Raw genomic sequence first — 22,853 nt, 5'->3', positions numbered from 1 at the left:
AAGTCTACATAAATCATGCATGTTGCTGCTCTTTTATTCTGAGCTGTTTTATGCAGACTATTGATCTTTATGTGTTAACATTCAATATGACAAATATGCAGAGTGAGAGTCGCCTCTGGAAGATTCCAGATGTGAAGTGAGCCTTTGTATAAAAACATTATATGAGAAGTGAGTCATGAATGACTGGGTTACTTGTCAGGAGGTAAATACCTGCAGGTCAGCACCTTTGCCAGAGTGCACGCGGGTCTCTGTTTTGCTTGATTCTCTGCTGGTCTCTTTCCCTAAATCCTCTTTGTCCAAGGGAACAGCTTTAGGGTCAAAGCAGGCCTCCTGCTGCACAAAATCCAGTTCAAGATCACAGAATAATTTTCATGATTAGTCTACAATCCCCTAAAAATCACAGACGATGAAAACCTGAGTTCCTCTGTCTTAAATGAAGTAAGTGGACATCATCCTCCTAATCCCTGTAAAGTTGGCCAAGTTAGAACTCTTTCCTTTTATTTGCCTACGTGTATGTCTACATGTGCACATGCTCACAGTCTGTGTATACAGTTCTCACCCTGTTTGGTTTGTTAATGTGTTTTTCATCTCTGAAATTTCTAAAAAAGGGGGTCTTAAGGGGTAAACTGTCTGTTTCCACAAAAGTGGTGCTTGCTGCAGAGGAAAATAGCATCTTATCACACATGTGCTAAGTAAGCATTGGGAACCCTGGTACACATTATATGTGTGTGCATCTATATCATATATATTTATTGGTGCTTGTGTCGCATGCCTGATTATGCTCCTGATTATCCCAGAGTGTAGAGGGATAAAGGGGGTCCTTCTGCACAGCCAGTAGCCTCAGGCACTTTCCCATAAGGCACAGGCAGTGAGCTCTGGTCACGGTGTCGAGGGAGTGAGAGTTCACTGCAGCCAGCTGGCCCATAGCCACCTGCCCCAAGGTCCTGCCCACACGCTCCCATTCCTGGATCAGGACACAAAGAACAAAGGTCAAATGGGGAGAGAGATCATGGATGTACAGGACACTCTTGCTTGTACCCTTCACAGACAAACAAACACAGAGGGATTTGGAGAAGCTGAAGGTAGCAGGGAGGTTATGGTTAATGGGTTATTTCAGGACAGAGGCAGAAGCGGGGTAAACTTGCTTCTGCTGCAGTTTCTGGCTTTCAAAACTCACTGTCCAGAACATGTTCTCTGTTTAGGAAGAACCACCCTTCATGCTACCCTCCCTTATTGGCAACATAAGACACTCCTCATCTCTGTTGAAAAAATATGGCCTTATTTTGTCATATGTCTGTTAATTACAGGTGTGATGACACAGGGGATTTTCACTCAAGGGAATGGGAGAGATGAGAGGGGTTGGATTTTGCAAGAATCTTGTGTAAGGAGAGATAATTTCTATCAGTCCTACTACAGTTTCTACAAGTCAAAAACAAAGGTCAACAAATATTATTAATAATGCTCCTTCAGGTAATGGTGTAAATTGAACAGAATCAGAAGTACAGTGGGTAATCAATTTCGAGCTAAGAAGTAGGACTGTTTGCTATCTTTCTTGTTGTATTTCTCTTCAACCTCTGCAATCAGAGCCAACTCACATAGCAATTTAAAAACAACAAATTTCTCGAAATTCAAAAAAACATCGACGGATGTTCAGGTCTTGGCTGAAAGGAATCTCATTTCACAAGAAAATCCCATCCCAGGTTGTGACAATATTGGCAGATTTTTTTCAAAGGGAAAAGCCATTGTATTGGATCAGTGGCTGCATTCTTGGCAGGGAAGGCAGTGGGGTGGCTGTGGAGATAACATAAAGTGAGTACTCCAGCTACAAGTTTCATTATGGCCAATATTGATCCCTCTGCTGTGAGTCATTTCGAAGTGAGAGAGAGTCAGAGAGAGAGAACAAGAGAGAAAAAGAGAGAGAGAGAGAGAGAGAGAGAGAGAGAGAGAGAGAGAGAGAATAAGCAACATTAAGAGAGATGAGAAATTGGAATGTGAGAAATAGAAATGAAAAAAGATATGAGGCCTGCTGAAAACTGTGCATCACATGCTCACAGCCCTGCAAGCCCATCTCTGCCTCATCATCTGCACCATTAATATTAAATGTGCAATTTCCAATTCAGAATGCTGGGTGATGCAATCACCAATATCCTATGGCCCTCTAAGCATGTGCTGCCTGGCAATGAGCCCATTCAGAATGAAGGAAGATTTTAAGAACTCTTTCAGAAGGTTGGATTTTTTTTGGATTGGTTGGTTTGTGTGTCTTAGAGTAAAATATGTGTTACCACATAATTCCAGGATCAAAGCTACTGAAAATGTATTAATAAATCCAAGACAATTTTCAGTGCACTTGGCTACTTTGCACAAACAGCCTAGTGCAGCACGCAACAACTTTTCAAAGTTTAGAATACGAAAGAATTAATTAAGCAGAATTAACATATCCTCATGTCGGTAAGCTGTCCACTCCTTTGACCTAAATTTCTTCTTCTTGGTGGCTGGTAGGCTAAAACATCACTGCTCCAACTTAATCTAAACAGAGCTTCAGCTGCTGTCCAAGAGCAAAATTGTATTTCACTCTTGATTCATAGCTACCAGTGCCCTAAAAGGATTTCTCACTAGTGACCTGAAATTAATTTGGACAAAATAGTGCAGTTTTTTTTTTTTTTTTTTTTTACTAATAGTGCTATTAATAATTGGTCAAAGTGTAATATAATTTCTTTCCAAAGGGGTGAAAAAGTAATAAAACTGCTTAGTAAATTGCATGATAATGTAACAAAATCCTTTGTGGTTGCTCAAAATGTGTCCCACATATTCGTCACCACCGTCAGATATTTATTAAAAAAAACAAACAAAAAAAAAAAAAAAACCTCTACAACTACAAGGTCAACTACATTCCTGAGGGCCCCTTTTCAAACCTTCAGCTCTACTGCATGCTTCAAGACCACTCAGGCTCCTGTAAGTTTGCTATTCTTTCTTAAATCTCTTCATATTTTTGGACACTGCTACTGTCACAACCATAACATGTCAACACTGTCACTTTTGTATAAAAAATATTAGATTAGAATATGGAATAAATGTATACTTTTTAAGAAGAGGTCTGATGCAGGTAGCAACAGGGGGGAAACAAGATGGCTAATGTGAACAACTCATGCTTATCATGTGAAAGAGTAGGTTTTTGTCACCACCGTCAGACGTCACCACCGTCAGGTTTTCTGTCTGACGGTGATGACTGAAGTCTGAAAAATGCTTATAACAGTGCTCAGGATTGTTGTTTTTTTGTACCAAATAGTTAAATAAAGTTGTTAAGCAAGAAGTCATTGACTTGAGTGGTATAAATTTTGGAATTGTATGTGGTAATGAGACCACTGTCACCACCGTCAGATTAGTGTCACCACCGTCAGAGGCAGTTATATTGGTTTTAAATGAATATACGTACAATATGTTTCTTTGGTGCTGTTGAGTTATTAAAGTAGTAGTCTCTTTTAATACAAAAATATGTTTTTCAAATAATAATAAAAAAAAAAAAAAACATTACGGTGATGGTGTTGACAAAAACAGTAAGCTAATAGCTGGAAAAACGCCTATTTTATGAAAAAATGCAAAATGAGGAGGTTGCACTGGTACATTGCTGAACAGCCAAGACCTTGGCCTATAATGATAAACCTTCAGATTTTTTAATTTAACTCACTTTTTTTTTTTCAAAATTAAAACCTGTTCAAACCAGTGTGTTCTGCCAATGCCCTTGACCAAGGCACCAGCTTACAGAACTGGAATTGGGCAAACAGCGCCCCCCTGTGGCTATTCCTGGTAGCTAGCATGGGTCAAATGCAAGAATGACTTTTCCCACAAGGTTCCATAAAGTATCAACTTAAACTTAGCTTGTTGCCATGAGCTGTCAACTCTGTAAAGGAAAACCCTACACCCTTATACTAAAGAAACTGACCGGTAAAATAGTAACTTATTTCATTTCCAGCAAATGTGAAGATATTACAACATTATCACAAAACTAATAACAAGCTACAAACTAATAACAAAAATAATACCTTTGCAAAACCCAATTTAGCTCCACCCTGTCAGGCTAGTTTGATTCAAGTAATCTTAAATCAGTAATCAAATGATAGATTTGCCTCCATTTAGGCTGCTCATCCAGTGCCTAACCTGCTCTGAGGAGTTGTGATCAGGCGTGCAGCGCATAAACTCTTCTAGCGCTTTCTCAGCAGAGGTTTTCCTGTCCCAGACCAGAGCTTGGTTCTTCTCTGTGGCACACAGTTGCTCCAGCATGGCCAGGGAAAGCTCTACCAGGGCCAACCGCAAGCGCAGCAGCCTCCGCATGGCTTCCATTGGCAGCCCATGACCCTGGCAAGGACAGAAAACACATCACAATAATGAAATGAGAAAATATACACACCAATAAGCAAACATGGAGGAATACACATCACTGCACACGCACACACTACAGGACACTGCATTCACACATACCTGAAAAATACATAATAAAATGTATGAGCACATGGAACATGTAAAATGTGAGAATATAAACTCAAATGTAAATAATAGACAACACTGTTTGCAAAATCCTGCTTCCACAGCAGCGAATTTCCAGATTAAACAGGTCACCAACTTCTGATTAGAAGCACATACTGTATCTGGCATGAAAAAGTCTATGGAAGATATTTCGGTGGTCAGTGAAACCAGCGTTCACAGCTGGTGAACGTGGTGAAACGAGTGGTTTGTGATCCGCTCTGATTGGGGTCATGGAGAAATATCTACTTTGGTGAAATAGTATAACAGTAAATTGTATAATGTTACTTCATGGCAAATGAGAAATTTGGGCTGATGCAAAAATCAGTGAAGGCAACTAATTTGAACTACACAGAAAAAGAAGCAGCCCAAGCAGCTCTGGGACACTGAAAAACTGAACAGGTGACTTTTGTGGTTATAGAGCCACCATTTCCAGTGTGGGTTGGATGTGATAACTTCCTGGGGCAGCAGCACCATCTGCTGAGAGCCCACTTGTACAATTCAACCTCCCAGGGCTGAGTAAAACTTTCATACAAGATTCAATCAAAAACTCAATTCTACAAGGATTTACAGCAGGCCTAGGTTTTGTTCAATCAGTTCCTCTTTCATGATTCAATCAACATGTAAATCAAAGTGGCAGCATGTGTTATGCCAAGTCCATCTCTGGCACTGAAGCCTTTGGCCATCGTTTTGGATTCTGTGTGGAGAAAATATGATTCTCGTACCCATCTGCTGCTGACAAGCTAATGGAGGCTTTGTCTGTGTCTGAACATTGTTAAAGCACAGTTTGAGATCTGGAACAGGCCAAAGTATGTGCACTAATGTGTGCAGGTGCACAAACACACACACACACACACACACACACACACACACACACAAAATAATAAAGCTGCAATATCATACAGTCAGGAACAAAAGATAATGACAATGGCACAGCAAGGCTATAACAAAATTATGCAACAACCTAACTGTCATTTTTTCTCTAATTTTAGATACTGATATTCTATACAATCTTTCATAACACTATTCACTATATATTTATTAGAAAATGTGCATTGAAACAAATGGCTAGATGAGCAATGTTAATCACTTTGGTACTAAGAGCCAAATGCTGGCAGCAACGGATTTCTGTGGCCAGGCAGTAAATCAAGCCTTTCTTCCTGACAGTTAGCCATAAACGTGCCTTTCCACAAGCAAATCCCATTTGTGAACACTTTTAACATGCTCAGATACTTCTCTTAATAGGATAAGCAATTTTGCCATCTGTGCGGCCTTAGTGGGCCAACACTGATGTGTTTTGGAAGTAGAGTGTAATAGCCAATCAAATGTAATTTCCACAGTCATTAAAGAAACATTGAGAAATGCCAGGTGCCTGTTTTCTGTTACTCATTTTCTAGTCTCTATTCTTAGCAAGTTATCTGGTCACTGGAATTTAAAAAGTTTGACTGAGTGGTAGTAAATGGGTATTGATGATATAATAGTTTCTCAGTACCTGAAACCTGAGCAAAGAAATACATACTGAATTTACCTCCTTCTGTGGCGGTAGAAGGCTCTGCACATTCAGCACCACATTTTCCTGCAATGAGACAGCTAACTGCATTTGAGAGAAGGCAGCCAACAGGGAGCGCTGTTTCCCTTCTATATTAGTAGAATGGTTGGCTAAGACTCTGTGGAGGGATGGACAAAGAGAGAAAAAAAGTTTGATTAATTGAAATAGCACATGAGCACGTGAGGTCAGATGCTGATGAATGGGAGCATGCAGTATGAATGAGTCAAGTTTGGGTCAAACATTAGATTGAAATAACCCTTAGTTTTGGATTTTGTGCGCAATAAGCATGAAATGGAGGCTAAAATGATGGTCTGTTTGCCAGACATACACAGTGTCAAGGAAACTGAGAATAGTACTTTCTTGTACTAACTTTTTGGTAGTGATTGTGTTGTCAAGCATGGTACAATCAATGCAGGCTTAAATAAACCATACAGGTCTGGAGTGAGTCCACAAACCTCAGTCCCTCTGCACACTCCATATAGGCCTCTGCTGCCTGTTCTCTGTATCCCAGCTGAATTAGTCCACTAGCACTCTCTTTGAGTGTATCACAGGCAGCCATCAGCCTCTGTACTTCCTGAGTGCAGAGTGTTTCTCCAGGTTCATTGCCACCAATAGCATTTATACATTCCACTGCACCTCTGGAACACAACACAACATAACTTTGCATCAATGACAACGCAACAGTGACATTGCGTCAAAAGGTTATTTTACGATATGTGATGAGATTTTTAAAAAATGAGAATGATTGCTCAATGTGGCATTTTGTCAAACCAAAACTAGATAGTGCAGGTTTAAAGTAAAAGAATGGGGCATAGAAGGGTTTCAGTGCAACCTCAGTCAACACTCCAACCTCACCACTTAACGAACGGTGCAGGTTTTACCTCATCTGTAGTGAAGTGATCAAGAACGTGAGCACTGGGACTCGATTTGGTTGCTGCTCCAGAACCAGCTTCAGAGCCCCACAGCCCTTTTTTACAATCTGATTAATCTGTGAAAGAAGGTGGTGATCATGTTAGTGAAAACAGTGTCAGTTGCAAAAACAAGATGGTTGTAAGAAGGTGGTTATTTGAGACCTTGGTATGAACATCCTGGTTTGCCTGGCCTACTGTGGTTTTGACCATGGTGAGGGTAAGCTGGTACCAGAACTGCTCATCCCCACCAAAGGTTCGGGCTTTGTCAAGCAGAGCCAGGGCCTGGGCATAGCTCTCCTCTTCACAAGCCAGAATTGCCAGACTGAGCAAACTCTTTGCCACAGCTCTCTGATCTCCCAGTTCCTGAAGAGACAAATTTGAAAAACAGAAACACAATGTGGTGCAATATCACCAGAACCAGGGAATTAAATATTTTATAGTCTCAAAACTGTTCAGGGTAGATGACAAAAAAACATAGAAAATTCCCACAAAAATCCACTCTATTGCTTTCTTGGATATACAAAGACACTATTCCATCATAGAAATTCATAGAATAGACAGATTTGACCGTATCTTGTTCTTCCTATTGTGGCACACCCTACTCATCTGATACACCAAGACAGATAAATTAAGATTAATTAATTTTTTTTTGTTGTAAATTGTTTAAAAAAAAAAAAAAAAAAACAATGACCTGACAAACACTGTACAAATTTCTACTTATTCAACTCACTGTAGCCACAAAGTGGGTCTCTGCCAGCAGCTGCCTTGCAGGCTGATAAAGCCCCATGCTGAGACACACCTCAGCCTTGTCCAGCCAAATATCCTGCGCACACACACCTGCACTCTGTTGCCCAGACTGAGGCTTGTCATTCACCTCAGGACTCTAAAAAAAAAAAAAAAAAAAAAAAAAAAAAAAAATCCAGACCAAAGTCAGTTCACTTTCAGTTTAACTGATTAATAATGATAAAATATAGTCCACACACACACTATATGAAACACTGGCACAACATAGAAACCTTTTTATTATGTGAACTCTGTTCAGATAACATTGTGTTAAAGTTTATAGGATGAGCCATCCAGATTTCAATGAAAAATTCAGGCCATTCATAAGCTATATGGACAAGGACAAGAAAAATTACAAGTATTAATAACAAGCATAAAATTACAAAAAAAAAAAAAAAAAAAAGTTTAATGGTACAAGTAATTCAACTCAGCTGAACCTGGGATAATAATGTGATATCGATGTCACATTATAAAAGTGCACTTAAGGCATAAATTCTATTCGCAGACATAAGTCACCGGTAGGTGCTTGCCAATCATGCTCTCAACTGTAATAAAACCAAGAGTGGGTGAGAAAAAGACTTTTCATTTAAAGGGTCATTTGTTTCCCTTTGATTCTATGTTTAACAAACCACTCAAATATTAATGCTCCTCGTGGTGTGCAGAGGCTTTCATATTCTGTTTCAAAGTGATGTGCACTGTCAGCAGACTTAAGGTGACACTCCTCCTCCACTTACACTTACATCACTTGGTGAGTTTTGCTCTCCTTTTTCGAAACCATGATTTTGTTAAGTTATGTTTATCATGTATAATAGCTTTATAAGGAACCACCATATGAGGTACATTCATTCTGTGAGAAGCAGACTGACCTGACTGAAAGAGATGTGAGGGCTTGTCTTTTCCGCTATGGCTTTGCGCTGTCTGGAGTCATAAATATCATATCATATCATTGTTCATAAAAGCAAAATATCTCAACATTAAATTTTTATAGCTGAGCAGACATACCCCATTTGTTCTTGTTCTTGGATGATATTCAAATTCGGGAGATTCTCCCAGTATGGTGAATTTGTCCCCATATCCAACTGACAACAGATCCTCACAATTCTTAATAGGTGAACAGGCAGAAAGGACACATGGTAAGTATAATATAAAATCAGCTTACAGTGTTGCTGAACAGATTTCAGAAACCTGTAGACTACCTTGACAGATATTTTGACAGCTTAATGTTTTAACCCACAAGATGATGCTCATCAACCTCCTACTTTTTTGTACAACTCTGAACTGTGATTGGTTGAAGAATTGCATTTTAAGCTTCTAGCCATCTCACAAGTGTCACATGAGCCACAGCATTCTATTACTGGCACACCACTAAAATCAAAGTGAAGTGCAGCATGGAGACAGGTCTGTTTTTACAAAAGAGGAAGATAACATTGGTAGAATGTATAATAATATGCTGTTCAATGTCAAGAGAGGCTGATACACTTATGAAACATTTATGCGGACATGTCCTTACCTCAGACGGTAGAGACTAGAGAGGTTCCTCCTGTCCAGAAGGTCATGAGCAATGGTCTCAGCAAGGTGCATTATGGGCAGGGTCAGGTGGGTCAGGGAGAGCGAGTGCAGTTCCTTTGCCAATAGGTTGAGATAGAACAGGCTCTGAGCCTATACCCAAATGAACACAAGGGGAAAAAATAGAGCACTTCTGCGTTTGTTTTGAACAAATACTATCATTGTTATAGTGAATGGTAAATGATTTGACATCAAATATGAATCTACATAGTAATGATATTCACTGCTATATCTGAATGGGCAGTGCTATAAGTAGCACATTATCCCACTATGCTTGCTCAATTTCTAGACGTGATAAACATATTTTTATCATATAATGCCATCCTGGTAGGGTGGTAGCTACATTAATTACTCACAGTACATTTAATTTAGAATAATGTGATTTTTTTCCTCTGCCAACATTCTGATTTGATCAGCACTGGTCAATAAGTGCACCTCCTTTTTGGATCAACAAATTATTGTCTGTCAACACCATGTTCAGTGTTGAATTGCTTCTTTCAGCAGCTGAGCCTTTGACCCTGGGAAGCCAACTGATGTAATCCCTGCTGTGTTGAAAACTGGATCCAAGTCAGAGAGCATGCTGCAGATGATCACAGATCCCTGTGACACAGGGATGGAGGGGTAATGTGTGAAATCTTGCCTGTTTGGTGATGCAGTGTGTGTTGATACAGTAGGGGCTGCTATTGGTTCTGAATATCTGCCTCGCCTGGTCAGGACATATGTAGCAGACCCAGTCCTCTGTGGTGGTTGGAAGCACCTTATCCTGGAATTGGCACTTTGGTTTCTCTTCAGCAAGGGGAGTCTGGTGAGTGAAATAGGGACGGAAATTGATATTTGGAATTATAACTAGTGGTGAGCGGCATTTTTGGTCAACCTGCACAGCAATGCTAAGCTAAAAAACATTGCCTGCCATGGTAATTTCTACCAGCCAAAATAGTTAATAAATTTTTTATAACAATATCATCCTACCTATTTCAAACACTAATTTGTGTATAGAATCAAGTACTGTGTGTTGATTTAATTACGGCAGACTTACAATTAAGTTTATACATTTTTAATGAATGCAACAGTCTTGTAATTCAAATGACTAGGAAGCATTTCAGAGCATTGTTTTTTTGTTTTGATTTGAGTAGCTCCCAGTCATAGAGTGTATCGTAAGCCGGCAACAACCAAGGTGTTCAAATGTTAAAATCTCAAAATGCCAGCGAGGTGGGTGACCCTTATTATTTATCCACCAAAAACAATTTATACTGACATTTGATGCTTAACATGTGTTCTAGACAAATGAAATTTTAGTTGCAGATATAATCTGAAGGATTTACTGGTTGCACCTCTTTGGACTTTTTGCCCTTGCCCTTGTCTTTGTCTGTGTTTTTGTTGTCTTTTTTGGATGCAGTAGGGGGAGGCGGCTGGGTTGGCTGACTCTTCGACATCTCATTGAAAACCTCAAGCGCCGTTGCCATGGACACCTGCAGTGACACACAGAGCCCATTCATACCAGCTCTATTCCTGACAAAGAAATAATCTGGTTTGAAGAACAGCCTCTTCCTCATTATCAGTGTTATGGTATTGAGGTTTCATAGTTTAAGCTGAAGAGCACATATGGAGTTAATAACTGGAAAAGTATGTCGTAGATGGGGTTTTTGGTTGCTCTTTACCTGCCATATCTGCAGGACGAATGTGTAGCTTCTGAGCAGGTTGAGCTGGTGCTGAGGTGAAGTCCTACCTGCCATCACAGCGAGCAGGGTGTGTGCTCTCACCAGGCCCTCCAGACGCCTCACCTCCCTTAGCTTAGACAGATTTGTAATGAATGAACCCCCCTGGACTCCTACCAGAGGTTCACTTTTTACTGGGATTGCACCCCTCTCGTTGGACTGTCCCTCTAGAAGAAGCACACAATATGTACCAATTAACTGATGAAGAAGGAAACAGGTAAACTGGCAGGAACAAAGACAGGCAGATGGAAATCACCGGTACATTATTCCTACTACAGTCTTGATGTGTTGAGTTTGTATTGTATGTGTCAGTTTTCCTTTTTTATTTGTGATTATAGTCATCAGATTACCTCTGCTGTGAGTATTATTAAACATAATGGTAAGTCTCCATTTAAATGCTGGTTTCTGTCTAGGCTTTGTGCCCCTTCACTAAATCACAAAAATCTCAATTAATCCCAGATTTGGGTTAGATGATACAAATAAGAACTGTTACTTGTTGACATTAGCAAGTCCATGGGGATTCTGAGGTGAACTTTTTGACAAGCCTCTAAAGAGTTTATTTTAGTTTAAATATAGAAAATTCAGAGTGTACTTTGATTGCACTCTCTCTGTTACCTGTGTTTCTGAAGGTATAGTTAACCATATAAAACTATGGAGGAAATAAAACTGTATTACGGAAAATATGTGTGTTATTTACTCATTTATACACTAATGCACAGCATGTCAGTTTAAAAAATGGCCATACATGCTTTCATTTTTTCCATCCATTATTATTTTCATTGAAGCTTTCTATTTAAGCTTGATTCTCCAGAGAGTTAATGCTGGTACGGGTGTACTTTACATAGGAGTTCATCCACAAGAAACAACAAGAGCTTGGTCTTGTCCTCTGCTTTTGACACATCTTTACTTAGCTCTCAGTTTTCTGTTTTATATGGGTGTTCTGTTTGTTTGTCCCTTGGGAAGTATTTAGTGGACTCACAGGATGGCATCTTTGGAAAAACAAAAATAAAAATAAAAACACTGAAAAATCTCAATGGGTATGTTTAAGGGCACCTCCCTTGGAAGATCCCTTTCCCCTGAGACTTTCACAGTGACAACTGAGTGTTATTTTGTCAAAGGCCTATGTGCTTTGGGATTCCCTAAAATAACAAATTAACTTGCACACGTGCACATGCACACACCTAGACACAAAACTAAACCCATATGGCAAAAAATCGATTGAGAAATCTGCATGCCACGCTCACATACTTACCTCCAGCGAAATTCTCAAAATCCATCAGTTTATCCTCCTTCACTTTAGGTTTGCCTTAAGAGTTAACAGCATAAAGTATTATTAGTAGGACCACATAACAAGACATTCATACATTTGCCTCATCAAACAACGAACATGTAGTTTAGTAACTGAGTTGCACCTGCTCCCTCTGCCTGCTCAGTGTCCATGTGTAGGAGGATGTCTATGGCCCATTGAACTTGGTGCTCAGCATCAGCTTTCGGAAAGTTTTGGCAGTATAGCCACTCGCCAAACTCCAGCAGAAAGTCCACCTTCAACCACTGATTTTCTGCACTCTGTTCAATGATGACATCACAAAATGTAAGGAGAAGACAGCATTTATACAATTAAAACAGAAACCACATCTCCAAGTGGGAAGCTTAGCTGCAATGACAGGCTCCACAAGATGGTGCTAGAGTGCTGTTTACCAACATTACTACTGCTGAATACACAGACCAGAATTAGAAGACTTTGAGACAATGGATTTATTCATACATGGTGTGTTTCAGCACTGAGAACTGTGGGAAACAATGTAGTACCACAGTGGAGGTATTACCAGCAGACAGGTGATGGAGTTCTGGTAGCAGGCCAGCTGCTGAATTATATCTTGAGCACAATGCACCACCTGGTGCCACATAAGTGAACAGCAGAGCTCTCCTTCATCTTTGAACCTCTGCATGTCCATCAGCACACTCTCCCCCAGCTGAGCTCGCACCAAAATACGGTGTTTAAGCAGTGACCTGGACATCATAGAGAACACTCAAAATATGGGTGGGAACAAGGCATATTAAAATTAATTCAAGAAGATCTAATATTTACAAAGTATACACAGTAAATTACATACACAGTGTTTCCTCTTTTTGAGCAGTTGTGGTGCTTTTGAGCAACATTTCTATATCTGTCTCATATTTGTTGTTATTTGGGTTGTTATTTTAAGCTACAATTAAAGTTGAGATTCTTGAGATTCTAATGTTTTAATAATAATATAATATATATTTTTTCTAAAACACTGAATTATACTTCTTTAGTTTTAGATTATTAGTGAGACAGAATTGCAGTGTGAATATTGATTTTTCCATTTTCTCACTGCAGGGGTGGTGCACCACTGCTAAATCAATACAGAGGAAACACTGACACATTAAAACTATACACTGCGGGCAAATCATAGAACAACAAGGCAAATGTTGTTTTGTTGTTGCTTCCATGGCTTGAAGTGAAATCTATTTTATACCAGGGTATCAAATCACAAATGACTTACATGTACTTGTTAGAAGTATTTGACCCACCACAGCATCCTGCACTTCTACACTCTAGAGTGGAGGCTCTGCTGGTTTAGATATTTTTTCTGCTACATCTGGACTTAATGAACTGATTATAGAAAACAAGGCCTCCCTTAACAATAAATCTATCCATCCCTGCAAATACCAAGCAGCCCACACAATCATTCATTCAACCAATCAATCAATCCCCCATTTCTACCTGTCCAATCCCTCTGTTTTCCTTCCTCCATTCCTCAGTGACTGATTATGAGAAATTAGCAAAAACGTAAATACTCAACATGTATGTCACATGACCCCAACTATTCAATGCACAGGCTATGTCTGCAGCCTCCTCAATATGCTATGCTATGTGACTTCTCCATTCAAAGTCTTCATTTAAATTCAGCCATAATCCTGTTTTGCAATGCTTTGGTTGCACCTTGCCAACAACAGAGCCGTGGGATTGTATACATCTTTTACTCACAGCCTATGTGTGGTTCGGGGCAAGTCTCTGATAGCTTTGTCAAGCAGCTGCAGAGCACTCTTCCAGTCTCCTCTATCAGTATGAATGTAAAACAACAGACTGTAAATGGCTGCTCTCAAGGTCAGGTCATCTTCATCTATTCACACACATCCACACACAACACCACACACACACACCACACACACACACACACACACACACACACACACACACACACACACACACACACACACACACACACACATACAAAGAGAGAAACACAAAGCAACACTGAAAGATGTCTTTTCTTCAAACCAAGCATGCCACAAATACCACAGATCTCAAGGTGTGCTCCTTCATTCTGGGGGGAATAACATCTTCTGTGCCCTCTACTAGGCACAGTATAGAGGAGTCCCTTTGAATAGCTATTCAATCAAATGGATTCATAAAGAGCAAGCCAAACCTTTCATGAAGCCATTTGCAAAGGCATAACCTCCAAAAAGTCTCAGAATCATCTTAGTTTCCTTTTAGCACTCACGTGATGCTTTGGGCTCAGTGCTCCCAAGAGGCTGTGTACATACTCCCTTCACATTGTACTGTTTCTGTAGAAAAAAATTAAGGAGAAAGGGTATTAAGGCATCAGTGCCCATAATTGTTATAGGAGAGTGGTAGTAGTGATGCAGGGCTGGTTATAGTGAAAACATGTTGACATACTGGGTAAATCCCTATAGGAACTTGACCCGTAAAGGACCTTGACCTATATCACTAAGAGAGTTTCCTACGTTTGCGTGTTTGGTGTTGGTGCGGACCAGAGCATTAAGGATCTTCTCAAGGGGCTCTTGGAGCTGCAGTCTTTCCACTCGGGTGCGTATTAGGGGTAGGCAGGTGTTCCAGTAGTGCTTGGCAGCAGCCATACACAGTAGTGGGTTCTCAGCTTTCTCTGCATAGCTGAAGACAAGAGAATGAAGAAATGACAAAAAGGGAACGAATGATGCATTTAAGGTGGAAAAAACGAAACAGTTTAACACATTAACAGAATTAATAATTCTTTTTTTGAATGTTTGTTAAATCAGATTGATGCCCAATGCATATTATGACTGAAGACAGCACCTAAAACTGGACAGGAGCACTTTCATAGCCTCTTTGTAACTCTGTGGATCACCGTTGCACTTAGCGACCAAGCTCAAACCTCTCAAACAGGCTGCACTACTCAGCATTTCATTCACTGCTGAAGGGCCATACCTGGGAATGAGGAAAGTCAACAGTTATAAATCAAGCTGCTGAAAACACGCAAAGAAACCAACAACAAAAAAGAAAAAAGACAAACCTTTTTTTTTGCAACTTCATATAAAATAATTGCAATACTTTACTAAAGGCACAAGGTGTCACTTTCCCCTCATGTAACTTTGCAAGGAAACATCTGAACCACCCCCACAAAGTCCTTTCAGTACCAAAGCATACTCATTCACATCAAGTCAAGTGCCTCTAGCCTTTTAAGAATAAGAAAAAAAAAAAAAAAAAAAAAGACCGATTCTACAACACACTGAATCCACCCTGGCTTTTCCGAGTATCTCTTGGTGTTAAAATGAACTGTAACCAGACGACAACACTTACAAAACATAAGGCATGGTGCTGAGGCTCTGAGCTGCGGCATTTGCCAGCTGCAGAGCGCTCTGGGTGCAGGACAAGACCAGGCTGTGGTCCTTGGCATGGTGGCAAAAGGCAGCCAGCTGGCACCACACCTGCAACTCCACCACTGCATCAGTCCAGCTGCAGTCAGATGCCATGTGCACCAGCTGTAGGTGAGGAGAGAGAAGGGGGGTGGGTGGGCACGTAAGTAAGGAGTTATGGAACCGAAGGCAATGGAAAAGGAAATGGGGTAATGCAAATGGGGAGTGAGGGGAAGATTGGGAAGAGAGGAGGGAGTGTGAGGGAAACAAAGAGAAAACAACAGAAAGGAAGAGTGGTGGAGGGAAAGGGGAAGGAGAGGAGGGAGTGAAAAAACAACAGAAGGCAAGCAGAAAATGAGGAGAAAGTAGAAAGGAAAAGTGATGAGTGAAAAGAGAAAAGGCAAAAGAAAGGGGAGGGGGGAACAGGAAGGAGGAGAGCAAGAGGAAGGAAAGAAAACAATAGGAGGTAGGGCAGAAGCGAAAGAAGTAGAGGGGAGAGGGGAGAGTAAGGGTGGGTAGAAGGAAAAAGAGTGAGAAGGAGTGAGATACATAAACCAAAGGGTCTCTTCATTGTAAGAAACAGAAACTGCAACAGGAAAAGCCTATATAGCAGCTCACATCAAAGATATCTGAACCAACTGCAGTCCTACCAAAGCATGATAATTAAGGCATCTACAGTATTTTGAGGACATTAACAGAGGAGGAGATGCAGACAGAGGCTCTGGGGGATAAGAGGTCATCTTGGCATCTGTTGAAAACTGTCTGCACAACACAGAAAAACACAAACATAGAGGTACATACTGCTGAGAGACTGGGGACTGAGAACTCCATCTGCCCCGGGTTTCTATTGCACTGGAGCATCTCCACTCCGACCAGCACACGCGTCATGGCCGACACTGACTCATTCTCACACTGGCGGAGGTAGAGTGGGATAGGGTAGAGTGGGATAGGGTGGGGCAAAGAACAAATACATACTGATCATTGTATAACAAGTATTTCATTGCAGTCCTGTGCTGAAAATATAATACTCCCTAAAGTTTAATTATAAAGAAGCTATATAAATGCATTAGTATTTTGTTATGAATTATACATGGAGCTACACTATAATTAGCACACAATACGTGTCTGAAATACTACAGAGATGGTCTCCTTGATAATGTATGACTTCCCATTGCGTGGAAAATGAGTTGATGAATGATTTATTGATTGCAATTAGAGATAAATCTCATTTATATTGACATTACATTTCCTAATTTGCATGGCAAGAAACAAACCACACTTTGCTGTGACTCAATCAAGGCATATCACGATGAAGGTACTAATGTAGGGCAGGAAATTCTGAGCTTAAAAATGGTCACAGGACTGCGTTGACTAATCAAACAGCCCATTTAACTGAGAAATTGTGAAATAGCTTTTTCCATATTCTTGTCCTACTGTTAAGGAATGTAATCGTGCAAACAGGCCACTTAGCATCTGAAGATGATCAAAGACCAATGGATAAACTGCTGCAATGTCAGATGTGCGGGAAATGAGCCTTGCAACATGAAAAAGATGACTAAAAACGGCTTAAAAATGTCGGGCATCACGAGCCTACAGTATTATAAGCACATTCTGAATGCATTATGAATATGACAAAGTACATTAGAGAACGTTATGAGCACTATGGGACATCACTATGTTATGACACTGAGCCACACAGTAGTCTCAGCAGGAGTTTGCTCTGCCTAACATTTTACGTTGCCTAACATTTTGTTGTGCAACAAATAGATTTCCAGTTTTTATTTATTTATTTATTTATTTTTAAATTCTGTGTTCCAGTCAGTACAAAGGACGCTATTTCCTCCAAGTGGAAAAGATGCTGAAATTTCTATAAAACTCCAGTGTAATTTAAGAATTCCTATTCATCTTTGCAGCAACACACCTAAGTGTTCTCAGCATCCTAAATAGTGTGCTCATTTGGACTTTGTGCGATATTGCATTGCTGAGATTTCATTATCATATCTTAATTTAAAAACAGGTATCAGGTCCCTGCAATAGACCTACTGTATTAGCGGCTGCTTACAAAACCAAGTCAGTGCATTACTGTTTCACTTGTATGGCATTTCAGTCCAGTTCTACAGCTTTCAAAGAGAACAAAGGAATGACTATCTCACTAATAAAGACTAAAAGATTAGCCAAGAGAGATGCAGGCTCTAGTGACAAAAATATTCTGTGCTACTTTCTAGATTCAGGATTCAGATTCATGTTATATAACTGTGAATTTAATCCAGAGTATGCATATATAGTAATTCCAGTGCACTGCCTTATGAGCAACTCTACAAAAAAGACCTTTAATACTGATCAGAAACCTTCTGAGAAAGAAAAAGCAGGCCTAGACTAATACTCCAGACAGTACCTCATCATCAGCGTCCATCTTTGGGCCAATCTGCTGCTGCAGGAGCCTCTTGGTCTGCACCCATGTGACCACTACCTGTTTCCTTGCTGCAACAGGGAAATTCTCCCCTGAGTTTGACAGGCGAAGAGCGTAGTCACATAGCTAGGAAGAAATAAAGGAAACATTGAGCGCATGCAAGAACTCGTATTACATTGTGTCGTATATGTGGCCTTGTAAAGCCGAATGACAAGAGCATGGCATTAACACCGAAACAGTTAATGCTTTGTCTGCTTTGCGTTATATGCTCTCATGATATTGTGGAGCCATTTGGATCAATGCACCCGCCAAATGCTAGGTTACGTTATATATCTGCCAGACTCTCTTTTCAAGTCAGTACACACAGGGTCTTTGGGCTTCTCTAGCCCAAGGCCCTCCACTGGCCTGTCATCTGCAGACATGACAACATGCACAGCAGTCTCACAACTCAATAAGAGTGTCTGCCTTTGTTCAGACACTGTAAATGACCCCTCTCTAATGTAGGCTATTCATATAAAAAATGTATTGGAATGGATGTTTTTTCTTTCTTTCTTTTTTAATCTTGCTCTCAAGAGAGGAAACTGATGACATATAGTTAATAATTCACTGATAAAGTGCCTTTCATCTAGAGTTAGAACAGATGTTCATGGTAGATACTTTGAATATAAACAAAGAAAGGAAATATGATTTAATTGGTAGCTTCAGCATGGAGAAGAAGGAAATAAGACTTCAACAGAACAAAGAAGCCAGTATATGACAGGGGCATGTGCATGTGCATGTTCATGAGAGAGTACATCAGTGACTTTTCATGTCAGAGGATGGAACATTGTCAGATGTGAATTCTTCAAGATTCATGTAGAAAACAAGTTGCAATTTTGAGAGCTGCTTAACTCAAAATCTGCAATTTAGAAAAGTTCTGTTTTACTGCATTTTCTGACTGCCATGTCTGTCATGAAACAACACAGAACGATAGACATACTGTATGTGTACTGATGTGAGGCCCCAGTGTTGCCACAGTCTGCACAACTATCCTGCCCTGAGAACTAAGTGTCAGCACCATGGACAGCGGTCACCAACAAATGAACAGGGGGCCTTTCTCAGTTTGCATTCTCGTCTGTTCTTGTGTCCTCCATAATGCATTTGACACAACACTGACGAAGGAGGACAGAAAAAGATCCCAAAACTTTACTTGCTGGCCATAAGATATGGATGACACCGTGGATGGTGACTTGGCTGATGAGAATAAAGGTTATATTCTTTAAGACAGCTTCTCCACAAGGAGTACTGACTTAGAGTTTTCAGATTTGACAGTTGCCTGATTATCTGGGAAAGAACAAACTTGTCTTGGAAGAGAAGACAGAGCACACATTTGAGATGGACTGTGTGCTTGGTTTGGCAGAGTCAATTAGGAGGTACACACAGGTGTTCATTTTCTCCTGTTTTGTACTGACAATACCGTTGTTAGGACATAACTGTCCATAACTTCCCTAATCAGACAAATCACAATTCAGTGCATCATCGGTCAGCAAGTAAACTTCCAGGATCTTTTGGTCCTGTCTTTAGCATTGTTACCTTTTGAAATCATACCTCAGCCATCGGATATTATGTTAGCATGTTATGTAGGACAGAAGAAGGACAAGGACAGAAAATGTAGGGATTACTGTTTGTTCATATACCTTAATTCCACATCAGCCAGAAAGCACAAAGCCCAGGAGTGGCCACGAGAGAAAAAACACATTTTTAAAGGGCCACAGTTTATTACGCTGAGGGAATAAAATGGTATTAAATGAGCACAGAATAGACCTTGTGGCTTTAATTTTGATGGTTATCTAGTACTGGCTAATTTGTGCCCTCATTTTCATTATTTTGCACCCACAATTAAATATGTTGTGTGAGCAAATTAACAGTTAGTCACAATTTAATGAGATGCGCATATGTTTTCTAAAGTTTGAGCCCCACTTAACTTATTCAGCAAGTTTCCAACTGCTTTCATTTGCCTGACTTAGTTAAATTTACTTGACTGCATTTATTTAGTTAGGTTATGTAGCCTGGGATTTTGTTGAAGAAAAATATACATAAGCTTTCAAGGCATTTACTGCACAGAGTTTGAAAGAATATTTACAGACATGGTATCATCAATAGTGCACTTGAGGAATGTTATAGACTTAATTATCTGTCAGTTTCAAGCATTGTTAAAAACTCTCTACTATCAAGTGACATCAGACTCATCACTCCACCCTTGAACCAAAAGCAGACAGTCATGTGGGAACACATTCAGCCAACACAGACCTGGAAAGGTAGGCTCCTGAGCTTCAAACACCCCTGGACAACCCCAGCAACCAAAAGCAATCCCTGGAGCAGTTCAGTAACCCCACTCAGCCTACAGTTTGGCTTGCCACCCTCTTGCCCCTGCTTGGACTGTTTTCAAGAAAATCACCCTATAAGGGGTAATATGACATCTCCTTCTGATATCTCCACACCACTGCATATATACTGAACATATAAACTACCATAACTAAAACAGACATTCAGTGTGCTCTCATCTCCTCATTAGTACTGCACAAGCCCATGTGTCCATGGGTATGCTGAGCAACTAAATCCCAAGCTTCACTCCTGCTGTCTGTCTGGTAAAGAAAACAAATGACGCCTCGCTGGGTTGATAGCTCTGACAATTTAAATATACTGAAGCAGGGCAGACTCTCTGTCAAATTGGATCAGCTCAACCTAAAACCTATCCACTTTAGGTAAACAGAAACACTCACCCACACACACACACACACACACACACACACACACACACACACACACACACACACGTTTCTGGAGATACTGAAATCTTTGTCACAATGTTGTCCACACATAATAAAGCGCACCAACAACTTTTAGTTAGACCACAATGATTCACACAATTATCACATCTACAGATACAAGTAACTTTGTAGTACAATAAAATGCGTTTTAGTTATTTTGCTTAATGCCTGTAAATGGTTGTACTTACAGTAAGGGATTAAAAAGGAGGCAGTTAGTTCAGTTAATCATATTTTTACATGATTGCATAAACTGACAACCCTCACAATAATCTTGTTTAAAATATTAAAATATTAAGGGAATTGTATGAAGTTTTACTGTGGAGAGTGTCGTTGCTATAAAACAGCTCATAGCCTCTCTCTATTGGGGGGACCTTTAAATACTGCACATGCATACACACACAGGTACACACACACACACACACACACACACACACACACACACACACACACACACCTCTAATGCCTTGCGGGCATCTTGGAGGGCAGCTGAGTCCATGGGAACTCCGTGGATGCTGCCGATCCTCTCCACCCCCTTCCCTGCTCTGTTTTTGGCCCCGTCCCCCGGCTGGGCTGCCTTGCCACTGTCTGGTCCACACAGAGGTTGGATGAACCCCCGGGCCACGGCATCACACAGCAGCACAAACAGAGCACAATCCCTGAGAAACACAACAGAGGAAATGTTCCAAACTGACATTATCTAGCAAAAACAACTACTGAAAGTTGAGCTTAGAGGCCAAAACACTTTTTTCCCCTTTAGGTCTGCCTTATTCTTTCCACAATAGAGAAGAAAATATAATACTGAACTTTCCTTGGCCAAATTATTAGGATATCACTGAATCTCAAAATTCACATAATTATTCCTTGGCCTGAGGACAATTCGGTCTGTTTTCATGAATATTCTGACAGTCTCCCATAGCCAGAAAGGAGAGAACAGCTTAACCCTCCTTTTATTCTGTAAGTGAGGTACAGCTCTATAAAGAATGAAAGATAAAAAAAAACTCTACTTTGACCGTACAGACTGTAGAATGATTTTCTGAAGACAAGTACAGATATTGCTGTCAGCTGTTGTTTTGAAATTTCCATGTTTTTATTAATTGAAAGATTACATACTCCTCTGTGGGTCTGAGAAATTTTTGACTCCTGGGCAGGTGAAAGCCTTTCAACACCCACCAAGGAATTTCATAATTGCTTAGTCATCAATCTAAAAAAATAAGGCTGCATTTCTTAATTCCTGAAATGCTGGCATTCTATAAATATTGAATGATATATTCATCCAATGCTAGCAATATTCTGGTTCAGACTTGTTAACAATGACATAATATATATTTTAGATGGATATTAAAATTCAATATTAAAGTCCAATTGATTTATTCATAACATACCCCTTGAACTGTCCAAGACCATATATATGTGAAACACAAATTCTAAAAGCTCAAATTTGGATATTATGAACTAAAAAAATATAAAATAGCCATGTTTAGATTATACCCGTATGCCAATATATTGGGCTGATATTGGCCACAACAGTACATTGAGCCGATACCTGCTATACACATTGGCCATTCGGTATTGTCCCATTTAAAATGATAGATATTTCAATCTTGCAGAATTGAGTACTACTATAACTATATAATCTGTGTATGGGATACCTTTGACCTGAATGGATTCTTTTCATTCAGGGTTAAAAGGTATAAAAGCTGAGTCAGAGGCTTTTCCACTCTGGTAAGAATGACGTTCTGGGGGTAACACTGAGTAAATATGTTTTGACATCAAAATGGACTGATTAAAGGTATTAAATAATGGCACAAATTTGATTATCAGAAAACAGAAACAAAACAAAAATTTAAATATTGCTATCTGTATTGCCTTCATAAACCTGTATCTATCAAGCACAGAAACAACCACCCCCTGTGATGTCGCGCTTCCTCG

At 40.0% G+C, this 22,853-nt stretch overlaps 1 protein-coding gene across 1 annotated transcript in view; it reads right to left on the bottom strand.

The window, feature by feature from the left end:
- Positions 1–22,853, bottom strand: part of cfap46 (cilia and flagella associated protein 46) — a 61,578-nt gene that overhangs the window by 18,142 nt on the left and 20,583 nt on the right. Inside the window, 25 exon segments of the mRNA XM_030071137.1 lie at positions 211–330; positions 773–964; positions 4,156–4,353; positions 6,047–6,185; positions 6,523–6,705; positions 6,949–7,055; positions 7,141–7,341; positions 7,709–7,861; positions 8,628–8,679; positions 8,764–8,862; positions 9,272–9,420; positions 9,968–10,129; positions 10,659–10,796; positions 10,986–11,209; positions 12,295–12,348; positions 12,455–12,608; positions 12,869–13,052; positions 14,056–14,191; positions 14,573–14,636; positions 14,817–14,982; positions 15,145–15,276; positions 15,649–15,830; positions 16,506–16,616; positions 18,100–18,240; positions 21,379–21,580. Of these exon segments, the coding sequence (XP_029926997.1) occupies positions 211–330; positions 773–964; positions 4,156–4,353; positions 6,047–6,185; positions 6,523–6,705; positions 6,949–7,055; positions 7,141–7,341; positions 7,709–7,861; positions 8,628–8,679; positions 8,764–8,862; positions 9,272–9,420; positions 9,968–10,129; positions 10,659–10,796; positions 10,986–11,209; positions 12,295–12,348; positions 12,455–12,608; positions 12,869–13,052; positions 14,056–14,191; positions 14,573–14,636; positions 14,817–14,982; positions 15,145–15,276; positions 15,649–15,830; positions 16,506–16,616; positions 18,100–18,240; positions 21,379–21,580 (3,643 nt within the window).

This window comes from Myripristis murdjan, chromosome 15, assembly GCF_902150065.1.
Source record: "Myripristis murdjan chromosome 15, fMyrMur1.1, whole genome shotgun sequence".
In the NCBI taxonomy this organism is placed as follows: Eukaryota; Metazoa; Chordata; class Actinopteri; order Holocentriformes; family Holocentridae; genus Myripristis; species Myripristis murdjan.
Note: the sequence above shows the minus strand (reverse complement) of the source record. Positions and strands in the feature narration are given on the sequence as shown.